Source organism: Melanerpes formicivorus, unplaced genomic scaffold (genome assembly GCF_026170545.1).
Source record: "Melanerpes formicivorus ecotype bairdi unplaced genomic scaffold, bMelFor1.0.p_v2 SCAF_5, whole genome shotgun sequence".
Lineage (NCBI taxonomy): Eukaryota > Metazoa > Chordata > Aves > Piciformes > Picidae > Melanerpes > Melanerpes formicivorus.
In genome coordinates, this window is record NW_027142357.1 from 9,990,936 (window position 1) to 10,003,069 (window position 12,134).

A 12,134-nucleotide genomic window follows, 5' to 3' on the forward strand; every position below is an offset into this window, starting at 1 on the left:
TTATCCACATATACAAGTCAAATGCATAAAACCATATGGTAGCAACAATACAAAATGGACATAAAATGTAAGGTCCCATTTCACTATTTATATAAGCGCCTGCTTAACTTCATGCTTATGAGGAGCTTGCTGAAGCCTCTCTGATGTTTAACATGTACAACTCAAATACTTAGCTAAATGAAGTCTTAAAAGTAGTTTATTTTTCCCCTAAACATAGGGCTTTAGTCTGCATACCACCACATTTCTTTATGAGTCTTGACAGTGTAGAGATCAACAGGCTCAGAGCTTTGGTCTTTGTTAAAATCAAGGCAAAGAAAAAACCCCAAATAATTCCCTTGCCTGGCCCCCAAAAGGCTCTGCTTGAGACAATACCTTTAAATAATTTGCTCAAACCCCAATATTTAATAAAGCAGGTCAATGGACTCCTATAATTGAGACAAAACACTTGTCCTGGAACAGAAGGGAACATTGTGACCCACATACACACAATGGAATTAATAATTAAGCTTTTTTTTGACAGGAATATTTCTAGAAATAAAGTACATGAAGGGTAAGTAGCCAAGTAATAACACTTGCACTGGCTGCTCACCTCTGTGGCAGTTTCCAGAAACCCTAGTGTACAGTTTATAAAGGAAGAAAAAAGCATTCAGTGAAGCACACTACAAGCAAACAATACACATTTGGGGGAAATTCAAAATCCAAAGTCCATTTTTCATATGCAAATCTCAAGACATGGACAAAAGTCTAGGTGAAGCTTGGGAGTTCCACTGTTAGAGCAAGGCTTAAACACATTGCACAGGTTGAAAAACAATCACTGTTGACCAGCACATGGAAATCCTCCGTGACAGGTGCCACCAAAGTATTTCTTGTCACAATTTAACTTGTACCCAATTCCATTTAAAAGTTAAGCAGTTCTGGCTTCCAAGTTCTATCTTTACTAATTTCAGAGACTTCCCACTCATGGCCTAATTTATTTTTTTTTTTTAAACCAGCTTATTGCTGCACCTCCATGTCTGACAAGCTGCAAAACCCACAATGTGCAAGACAGGAAAAACCTGCTTTACCACAGAAATGAATTTGCTAATTAGCTTTAATCCCATGAAACAGAGCAATAAATTTTATAGCAATATAAATCATCTACTAACCCTGCTAGATTTTCTACTCTGGGATGATCCATACATGTCTTCCTCATAACCATTGGTCTGTTATGGAAGGAAAGAAAAGAAAAGAAAACAAAACACACAAAAAACAGTAGAGAAAGAAAAAATTGGCACAGAGTGAAAAGGGAATGTTTTAGCACAAGTCACCACTTACAAAAAGCAAAAGCAGAGACAGAACCTTTCAAAGATGTAGCAGGAACAGAAGTGCAGGACCAGGTCATGATTTCAAACATAAGGACACGAACACTTGTGTGTCTGTCAGCACCTGCATACCAGCCAATAATGTCAAGGATACCCCTGCTTGGCTTTTTTGACCTCCTTTTCTTCCAGTTAATAAACACTTTTCCTGCCCTATTATTGCTGCACTACAGCTCCTCTCTCTTCAAACACTCTGTGAAGGGAACACAGGATAAAAAGGGGACACAAGAAATAGAAGACTACAGTAACTGAAATTTATCACTGCACTCACTTATGCCTTTGGCAGCTAAGCAATTAGAAAGCTTAGCAAATTGTTGCAAATATAAACACAGTATCAATTATTTTGCTGAATTCAGTTTGCTAAACATGCAATGCTGTGTTTTTATCTTTCCCCAAGTACATAAAAATTAAACCCAGCCAGTGACCATCTGCTGCATCCCACTCTTCTGTGTGGCAGCCCAGAGACTAGTAAGAGATTTCAGCCGGTTCAGCTGTCCTCCATCAGGCTCCATAGCTTGCCTTGTCATTAAGAAGCATCCTCTCAAAGGAGAGCAAACAAACAGGCTCACAACCAGTGTTTCACAAGCAGGGTGAGATGCTTCAAGTCCCTAAGGCAGCAGGGTCAGGATTAAAATAAAACACTCAGTACGATGCAGTTTTCAGTCTGGAAACACAATATTTGAGGAAAAGAGGACAGATTCCAAAGTTACCTCAATCAATACCATTAAAAGCTCAGATTTCTCAAACAATTCACTATTCTGGCATTACTTCACAATGACACCTGGTTTAACATTGAAAACAAGGAAGCACTCTGTGGTTTTGAGGTGGGGGGAGGGAGTTTTTAGTGAAAATGCAATTAACATTTCTATCCCGATTATGTTCTGAAGTCCAAGCTTTAATGCATTCCCAAAGTGAAAAGCCAGTAAACCCAATCTGAATGAATTTGCAAGCAAAATATTTATAATTTACTATACAGTGGCTTCCATGAAAAATTAAACAAATTAACATAGAAACCGATTGAAGCTCAAGCTGGTAAAGCACCTTCTGGGAAACGCTTAGATTCTCTTCTGAAATGAAATATTATCACCACAAACAGAGGGCCAGCATCCAGTCTCTTTTTTCAAGATCTGAAATACTGCTGTAAGCCTTCTCTTGTGGCTTGGAATCTTTCCAGTTTTGTCATTTTCCTTCAGGCTCCTTGAATTTCTTCAACACCTTCCTAAAGAATGGTTAAAAGGAATCCTCAGCAACTGAAGGCAGCAGTCCAGCAGCAGCCCCACTGCTCCTTTGGTTACTGCACACAGGAACTGAGTTTGCCTTTTTTTAAAGCAATGTAATATTCACTAAATGTGACCTCAGGTCATTATCTGAACCAGTCCTGTGCAGAATTCCTTTCTTTGTAACCTAAATGTGGTATTTCTTATTCATTTTTACTATTCAGTTTGGACAAGTTTTCTCTTATTTACCATATTTAATTCTAACCTCGCATGAAGCTGCCTTCCCTCCCTGTCCTCAGACAACCTGGCTATGCAAACTCCTGTAAAACTGCTTTCTCCTTTAAAGGCAGATGATGCTGTCTTAGATGGGAACAGACCAGATGAGATCCTTCCCAGCTGTCTTGTTTTCTAACAGAATTATTTTGCATCTAACTGTGCATTTCTTGTACAAGAACTCGATCTTGCCCAAGATTCCACTCAATGTAGAGACACACCAAGAGCTCTACAGTCAAGTTACATTTATATCTAATGCTTTTCCTTTATGCCCTGCTTTAAGCTGAATTGACATGATTACTTTTTCACAAATCCAGGTTAACAGTTCATCACTTTCTATTTCAGGCTTTTCTAAACGTATTTGTTTAATTTGCCCTGAATCTTTATTGTATTTGCACTGATTTCAAACTGAAGCCCCACGGCTCAGGTCATTTCCTTTGCCTCTATAACCCAAGCTCTCCAGAGACTTCTCCAGCACATGGTTGTGAAGGCAAATTATCCAGACATCTGTTGAAGAGCAGGGTCAATTCTATTAGACCTCACTGTCCTTTGTGCTACATTAACATGCTAGCCATCTGATCAGAACCTCCATGAAAACTAGGAGGAGTAAATTGCATACTGGAGAGATTAAATATTCAGATTTTACTTATTCTCCCTTCATATGCAAACTGACCCCATTCTTTTACAGAATCACACAGAATGGTTTTGGTTGGAAAAGACCTTTAAGATCATGAAGTCCAACCACTAACCCAGCACTGTCAGATCACCACTAAACCACGTCCCTCAGCACCACATCTTCCTCTATTTTCCTCTTGTTTTTAACAGATGCAGAAAACTCTCTCATTGCCATTACATCCACTTATAATATTGTTTATCTTAGACTGTGGCTAATGGTGCTCCTTCAGGCTTTTTCAATTCCACATCCAATTTCACCTTCTGAGAAAACTCTACTGATTTTCAACCAACCCAGCTTGGCAACTTCTTTGTTTGATGAGAAGCTTTCCCTCCACAGTCCCACTACACCACTTTGCCCTCTCACATATACTCTTTCTCTCTGTGGAATTGCTCCTTATGAGATTGCCCTAAAAACCTGATTGTGTGAAAGCACATTATCCTTTACTTTCCACCCAGGCCTGGCTCTGCAGTGCTCAAAGTCATGTCCTGTTTGTACAGGTGCTAGTAAGTCATTGATACTACACAGAATTAACTTTATTATCATAAAGATCAGCCTTGATCACATGCATATTCTATCAGGATTACCTTCTTCTGTGTAATGTTAAAGCTCAAGTTAGGATCTGAGTTTTTCAAGATGCTCTTTATGTACAACACAGATGTGTTGGATTATACCAAGATGAAATGATGCTCACCATTATGGAAGACCCAACAAGTCCTGACAGTTACACAGTATCCTTGACATTAGGCTGGTGAGCAATTAACAGCCAATGTACTTGCACATATTTTTTTTCCTATCACAGTGGGTTTGTATGCAAAAACCTCGCTGAGACAGTCAAGATACATACTGCTTTGGAGGAGTTCTTCTTTTTGGTCCTCTCATTCTCTAATCCAGCCTGCAGTGAGATTAAGAATGAAGGATGAAAAGAGCAATGAGTTTATGTGCACCCATCCACAGCCAGGCATGCATTATCAACACGCAAAACCATCAGTCTAATATTCCTCCAGCTCTGTACAACACAGCTCAGTAGGCACACATGAAAAAAAAAAAATAAATAAAAATCAAATCTCAAAAGTCAAATAGCCAGTTATTGAAGAATATTGTTAAAAATGACGAGAGCACTGTTAAATTTAGTAGTGACAGTTAAAATCGTTCACGCTTGCTGGGTTAAGTCAATTTAAAAGAGCTACCAGCTGTCTACACTTACTACATCAATATATCCATGAAAAAATCCAAATGTGCTTGAACTATTTCTGTATATAGGTCACTCACAAACAGATACATTGCATTCCCAAATTGAAATACTGCAGGGATAGAAGGAGAGTGAAAAAGCTGAAGAGTCTGTAAAACTGCACTCTGTAGAAATTGAGATCCCTCTGTTTCAACACAGGACTGCCCCTTGACAGCATTAACAATATGAGGTGGTTTTTCAAACAATTTAAAGTCCCAATCCTCATTCTCCCTTCCATGCCCTTTCTGTTCTTTCAGGAGTCAGAGTTATCTCAGTGTGTTCAATGCATAGACTTGCTCTTGTCTTATTATTACTTACAGAGTTAGATTTTATCCTCCAGAGCAAAGGTAACAGCTTAGTACCCAAGCTGCATCTTTGCTAAGCAGTGTTTGTCCTGTCCCCTTTCTACAGAATGAGCTTGTGAGAATTTTATTCCTTTCCAGATTTATACTGAAGTAAAATCAGACATGTCTGGTCAAAGTAAGGGCTCACTGCAACAGACAGTCTGTTATGGGAACAAAAAGTTATTCTGCTCTGGCCTACAGTAACTACTGAACTGGACCCAGCTTAGCTCTCTCTATCATTCAGAACTTTTCATCTGAACTGTAGGTGAATGAAGTAGCATCTTCATGTCACAGACAACAAACTACCTCAGGATCATTCTAGATCATCCCTTATCTCAGATGTGCTGTCACAATTGATGTTAGTTTCCTGTTCACTGTTAGTTTTTAACACACACTGCAACTTGCAGACTATTCTCACCGCTGAGTAGGTGCTGGCATATTCCAGATGAGACTGTCAAGGCATGAGAGGAAAGAAAAAAATCAGAATATAAAAGAAAAACACTGAAGCAAGCTATGGCAATCAAAAATGATGCTCCCAGACAAACCAAACAAAAATAAACAAATAAAACAAACAAAAAACACCACCACAACAACAACAAAAAAACCCCAACCACCAAACACCCCACAAACCAGGCACAGAGATGTAAAGCCTAACTAAAGAAGGACTTCTTGCATAAAGCCAGAAGTCAGGAACTTTGGAGCTAATAGAATAAGGAAAATGCATAAATTCCATCATGAGTGACTAATAGCAATATTTCATGTTGCATGGTCTCAGATTAGAGACAGCTAGCTCAGAAGCAAGAGGACAAGGTCACTCGGAGCAGGAAGGAGACTGAAGAGAGGCTCAAGTGTCTGAACAAACACAGGATGACGTTACAAATCTTCCCTCAGAAAAACTGAATAATAAAACTGAGCTTGCAGAACTGAAATTAGGCAGGGTACTTGATGGGTTCACCATGGGCCATGGTACGGTTATTAAAGATGCTCCATCATGGAAGCTGAAGATCTGATGACAGGAGGTTGAGATATACTCAAGCTAGAATAGTATGAACACACTAGGCCACTGTTCACAGTGTAGTCACAGCTATGGAGTTTAAACCCATTTGCTAGCCTTGTCTAGCCAACATCTCAGGTAGTTTTGTAATCCATATTGATGGTTGCTCTGCCAGAAGCATCCAGGCCAGCTCCTCAAAACCTAGCTCAGCAGATTTCTGGTGCCTCCAGTCCAGACATCCACTTCAAAAATATTCCAGGAGAAAATCCACAGTAAAACCCACAGAGATTAGCAGGGTGGTAGAAGTTTTTGGGTGAGGCACATTTCTGATAGTGACTTGTTTCATTGAAAACTTCTGTATAGAAAAGCAGCACAGCTTCCAAAAGCAACCCTCAACCCATCACAGAATCACAGAATGTCAGACATCAGAAGGGACCTCCAGAGACTGAGTCCAACCTCCCTGTCAAAAGCAGAATCACCTAGGGCAGGGCACATAGGAATGCATCCAGGCAGGTTTTGAAAGACTCCAGAAGGACACTGCACAACCTCTCTAAGCAGCCTGTTTCAGTGCTCTGTCACCCTCACTTTCTCCTCACATCAAGGTGAAACCTTCTATGTTCGAGTTTGTACCCATTGTTCCTTGTTTTATTACTGTACACCACCAAAAAGAGATTGGTCCCCTCCACTTGACACCCACCCCTCAAATATTTAGAGATATTGATCAGATCCCTTCTCAGTCTTATCAAGACTAAACAGCCGGAGTCCCTTATTATCCTTGTGGCTCTCAACTGGACTCTCTCCAGCAGATCCCTGTCTCTCTCAAATTGGGGAGCCCAAAACTGGACACAGTATTTCAGGTGTGGTCTCACTAGGGCAGCCCCTTACTGTGCAAAGTGCTAAAGATGCAAGCAAGATCAATTCTCAGAACATGGAGGTCTTGTAGACCAGTTGCAACCCTTTGTGGACACAAGACACTAGCAATTGGTGCTTTCTTCATGCTAAAATAGCTCTTAAGAGAAACTGAACTCTAGTCCTCAGTGGTAATTTTTTAGATTGGGTGGGGGGGTTGTTTTGGTTCAGATTTTTTTGATTGGTTGGTTGTTTTGGGGGGGGGGGGGGGGTTGTTGTTTTTTGTTGTTGTTGTTGTTGTTGTTTTACTTATGGTTTTTGAAGACAGACAAATAAAGAGCCAAACCTTCACAAATAGCCAGAGACAGATGTGGTCAAACTTTTAAAAGCATCTACTACAAACTCTCTCTAGGAAATTGATCATTGTATCTATCAACTCTCCGTGAATAAACCAACCAAAGGATGTAGGAGGGTAAGTTTCAGTTCAGATTAGCAAACATCTACTGTCTTCTACAGCCCCAGTAACACTTGGAGCTGGGACGGAAGCTCTGGAAAAACTCTTATCCTATGCACGCCCAAGTGTCAGCTGGTGTAAGAATATTCACCAAATGCTACTTTAAGAGGGCAGGAGGGAGTCTGTGCAACATCACTAGAAATAGCAGGGTGATAAGTTTCAAACCACATCTTCTGTCAGAAAAGGGCATTCTTTGCAGAAGTATTAGGTATTTATGGGCCACCCCACAAAGCAGCTGGAGAATGTTCACCAGATCAGCAGTGGTTATCACAGCCTAGAGACTGGCTGCTTTAGAAAAAAAGGCCAGGAACACTTCTCAGAGGACAGTGAGGAAACAACACAAGGCTTCTGCTGTTTAAATATCTAACAAGCAGCTGCAGGATCGTATTACAAAAACGGGTCAAAGGGAATCAGTATTGAATTTCCATGAAAAAAGGCATTTTTGGATCAACAGGGCTCCTGCTGCACAAAGCCTCAGTGCTTGCATCTTGCCATGTTAAGGGACACACTGTTATAGCCACGGTTAAACAACTGATTTCCATCATAATCACCTTCTGAACAGAAAGGATTGAGATTTCAACTGATCTGAAGATCTTTTCTGTGCAAAAATTGGTTTCATAAACATGTCTAAATTTAACTCTAAGTAAAATAAACAAAGAGTTTCACATTCAGCTGTGGAGATAAGCTTTTCTTCTTTGGCACTTTAAGGCATCTCTTAGCTTTGGAAAGAACTAAAATAAAAGCTTGCAACCTTAAAGAATAAAGATTTTAACAGCATTTAAAAACTATCAATAAGGATTCCCCCTGAAAGCTTACTAGGCGACACAAATTTTTTTAGTACATCTTCTACTGTCTCACAGTGAACTCTGTTAGGATCACAGAGCAGGCTCTGCAGCATTTGTTTTTGTGGTTTTTTTTTATCTTCCATGTTTTTGGGTATATGAGATGTTCCACTCAATCCTCTTTTGTGGATACTTTGTCAGAAACCACAGAAGCTGGAAACTAAGATGATAAATAAAGACCTTATGATGAATCACACAGGTCCTGTTCACTCTGCAAAAGCAGAAGCGATCATCCAGCTTAACCTACATAACTACTGCTACTGAAAAATGAGGCACAGCAGCAGCAGAGTAACACATTATTCTGAAACAACGGATTCAGGCACAGCGATTCCGTAACAAAAAGTAGTCACAGCTGATTCACTGTTCAGGACTGCCAAGAGCTTCCTCTGTAGTGCTGTTATGGGTTATTGCAGTTCTGTGGTGAGCTGAAAGCATCTCCATTCGTCTTAGAAGCAGTAAGCTCTGATTGGCTTCTGAGGAGCACCAACACATGCTGAGACAATAACATTAGCCATCACAACTACTGAATTGCTTATAATGTCTCCACAATTACAAGAACAGATTATGCTTGTGCTAGAATGGAGTTCAGATTCTTACACATGTATTACCTGAAAAAACACTGTGTGGATATTTTGAGGAAAAAGCCTGACTGAACTTTTCCTACAGATAAGTACTGGTGCATACAGCACTCTGATTTACTAATCCCTCCCCTCACAAAACTCAAGTCTGCAGACAAACTTCAAGTATCTCTAAAGCAGTTTTGAGGAGAGTGTTCACCTGCAGTTCCAAAGCGCTTAAGACCTATTGCCATTGATACTTGCTTTTGGTTTCCTGAGCTAATAAATATTGATCATGAGGCAAGCTAGCACTTCCTCCTTCCAAGTTCTCAGTACCAGCAATGAAACACGGTTTTCATTCGTGCAGACAAGAAACAGATGTATATACCACTGTTTTGGCTAAGTACTTCCTGCAGCAGTAACAGTGAACAGCATTTACCAGAAAGGCTTTTGGAGCCATGTTCTCAGATGGTGCTCTTGCACAGTGTATCGACATCTGATAATTCCCCAGGCTGAAAGAATTACTGAGCTACAGGGATTTGGAAAACAAAAACATAAACCCAACTACTCAACCCTATGCCTTGAACATGGCACACATTAAAACCTTGGAAGGATGATATCATCAGAGTACTAGGACCAGTCTGGTTGTAGAGGGGGACACCAACATTGGTACACACACATGCACACTGAAATTACTCAGTTTACCAACCCTCAGGCTTCCACGGCTACCCACTGACATGCGCTCATCTTCATCCGAAGCCTATCGAAAGAAAGTATAAAAGACAAGAAAACAATGAAAAGAACACAAGTAACAGGCAGTGAAGTAAATGCTGATGGCTCTGATGGAACAGATGGAAAGGAAAGATACACAAAATAAATGTCTCTAAAAAAGAATCTAATTAAAATAAGAAAAAAGTAAATTAAATTTTACCCTAGTCTAGTCAAGCAACTTGCTAGAGGAGGAATGGTAAGCTTGCTTGGGTGTTCCCTGCTCTGTGCTCTTGCCCCACACTAAATAAATGGACATTAACCGCTCCAAGCAGGTTGTTTCCCCACCTTCCATTCCCTGCCCTCACACTGTAACTCATTTTGAAAAGCTCCTCAGAATAACTGGGGAGAGGGCAGAGAAGTCAGGATGTGGCTTTGAGGTTTGCATTTGCCAGGGGTGAGGGGAACTTGTTTGTTGTTTTTTTTTCTATTAAAAGGGAACTGCCTTGCACACGTTGTGTTTTCCTAATTCACAATGTCTAGCTGAAATGAAAAAGCAAAAGCAGATACTAACCGAGGCATTTCTTCGGGCTCTACGGGAGTAACGCTCACTGTCTTCCTACCAAGGCAGCAGAGGGGGGGAAAAAAGAAGAGTGAAGTATTGAAAGGACAGAAACACCCACAGAGTGCTTTCAGAGACACAGTGAATCGGGAAGATTAAACCAAATAACCGAAGGCAACACCTTGTGAAGTCAGAAAAGCCTTTCTTTCCCTTATTTGTGACCCCAGCTTCCTTCCCCTCCGTTCTACTCACACTTCTGTTACTTTTGCAGACAGCTGTATGCAGCGATACCTTTATCTCAAAAAATGTTTTGAGCGCACCTCTCTGCACCTGGGAATCAGTACACTTACAGCGCTTTTGTAATTAACCTTTCCAGTCTGCAGTCCTTCAAAATAATTGTGGCAGTTTTGGGCTATGCCTTTAAAAGTCAGCTGCAGATTTTTGAGCAGAAGAGTGAAGAAGTATAAACAAATCCACAGTTGGGTGTAAAAAGGAAAACAAGAGATTATTCTAAATGAATCTCATTGGCTAGATGTGTGAAAGGGGACTCAGTCTTGTTTCCCACATTCATTCCTTTCCCCTTCTTCTGGCTGCCTGGCTGCTTTGCTGGAAAGGATTTTATCTAACAGCCTTGAGATAAGCACACTAACTCTCTAACATCTCTTTTCTTCTAATTAAACAGAGGAAAGGGGGGAAGGTTAGGGGGAAGCAGGGCAGTTTTCCCCCATTCAGGGGGGTTTCCATGCTGTTTTCTCCCTGTAAATACCTGTATAACATTGTAAATACTGTGTATTTGTACATATTCATTGCATTCCATGACTTGTGTGATAGCACCCATGGAAATGTCTATGGAACTGTCACAATAAATCTCAAAAATCTTCTATTTGCAGTAACTTGACAGGGGAACAGTCTCTTTCTAGTGGCTATCCCAGAGGGGTGCAGCCTGGCCTCTTCTTCCAGATCCAAAGCACCTGTGCTTAGCTTAAAGCCTCTGTGACACACAGCACCAATGCCTTTTGCAGGCCAAAGGCTGTGGTGTTAATGCTGGAAATGCTGTAGGGTGTGTTTGAACTGATTTGAACTAACTGATTTTACATTAAACTCAGAAATGACAGAAATGGTGGTGGGGAAAACATTTTAGTCAATGGTTCTGACAAGTGAACTGATTCCTAAGCAAAGGAATTGCTAGTAATGTGGAGTTAAGCTCTCACCAAGCAAGGATTTGAAGAGACTTAATGGCTTATCCATGTGATTGGAGGATCTTGGGTGGACAGTTGGTCCATATGGCAACAAGCTTTCAAGAAGGCATAGAACAAACCAGCATTTATGTCAATTAATTATCAAGGGTCAAGGAGTTTGAGAAATTGTCCTTCACACTGGAAACCAGCTGTTAGGTTTTGCCTTTTTCAGTGCACAAGCCAGTTCATAGGGCAAGGCCATGAACAACAGTTTTCACCAGGCATCACTGGTGATTTCATAAACTCATGTCTGAAAGACATTTGAAGGCAAAGTCTTCCAGCCCTTTAGCAACTTCTTCATCTTATGTGTGTTAAAACAGTCAGATGTGGCTAATGACCAAGCCCACAATTGGCATCAAGTTCACAGGCTTAGAAAATAGAAAATTTCAGGACATTGCAGTCTTGGAAAAAGCAAGCTTTGCCACAGTAGCATCTGAAGAGTACCCACGGACCAGAGAGTACAAAAGTAACTTAAGAAGCATGGATAAAACTTGCCCAAAATTTACCTGAAGGTAGATGTGAGAAGACGCAAAACTGTAGCAAATTCCACAAGGATCAAAATGAGTACATACATATTCCTTGTACCTCAACTAGCTTTAACAGTTCTATATGCTGATCTAACCTGAAAGTGATAGGGTGGTGACTCTAATGTGTGTAAAAAGAGATGGCTCTAACCAAACCCTTGCCAGTTTTAAATTAATGAAAAGCCACCTTTCAGGTATTGACTGGTACTGCAAGAATGATTGTGGTAAGAGTGGAATTCACTTTTCCAAC

General features: G+C 40.5%; 1 protein-coding gene across 19 annotated transcripts in view; it reads right to left on the reverse strand.

The window, feature by feature from the left end:
* LRRFIP1 (LRR binding FLII interacting protein 1) overlaps positions 1–12,134 on the reverse strand; it is a 121,217-nt gene that overhangs the window by 40,675 nt on the left and 68,408 nt on the right. For 14 of the 19 annotated variants that reach the window (XM_068138041.1, XM_068138040.1, XM_068138039.1 and 11 more), the window contains exons 5-9: positions 10,135–10,179; positions 9,562–9,612; positions 5,515–5,547; positions 4,369–4,416; positions 1,146–1,202 (exon numbers count right to left, since the gene is read on the reverse strand). The exons of 2 other annotated variants lie outside the window; for them this stretch is intronic. In XM_068138041.1, coding sequence (XP_067994142.1) covers positions 1,146–1,202; positions 4,369–4,416; positions 5,515–5,547; positions 9,562–9,612; positions 10,135–10,179 — 234 coding nt within the window. The remainder of the gene's footprint in view (positions 1–1,145; positions 1,203–4,368; positions 4,417–5,514; positions 5,548–9,561; positions 9,613–10,134; positions 10,180–12,134) is intronic. 3 more of the 19 variants (XM_068138025.1, XM_068138034.1, XM_068138036.1) reach the window with 3 other exon arrangements.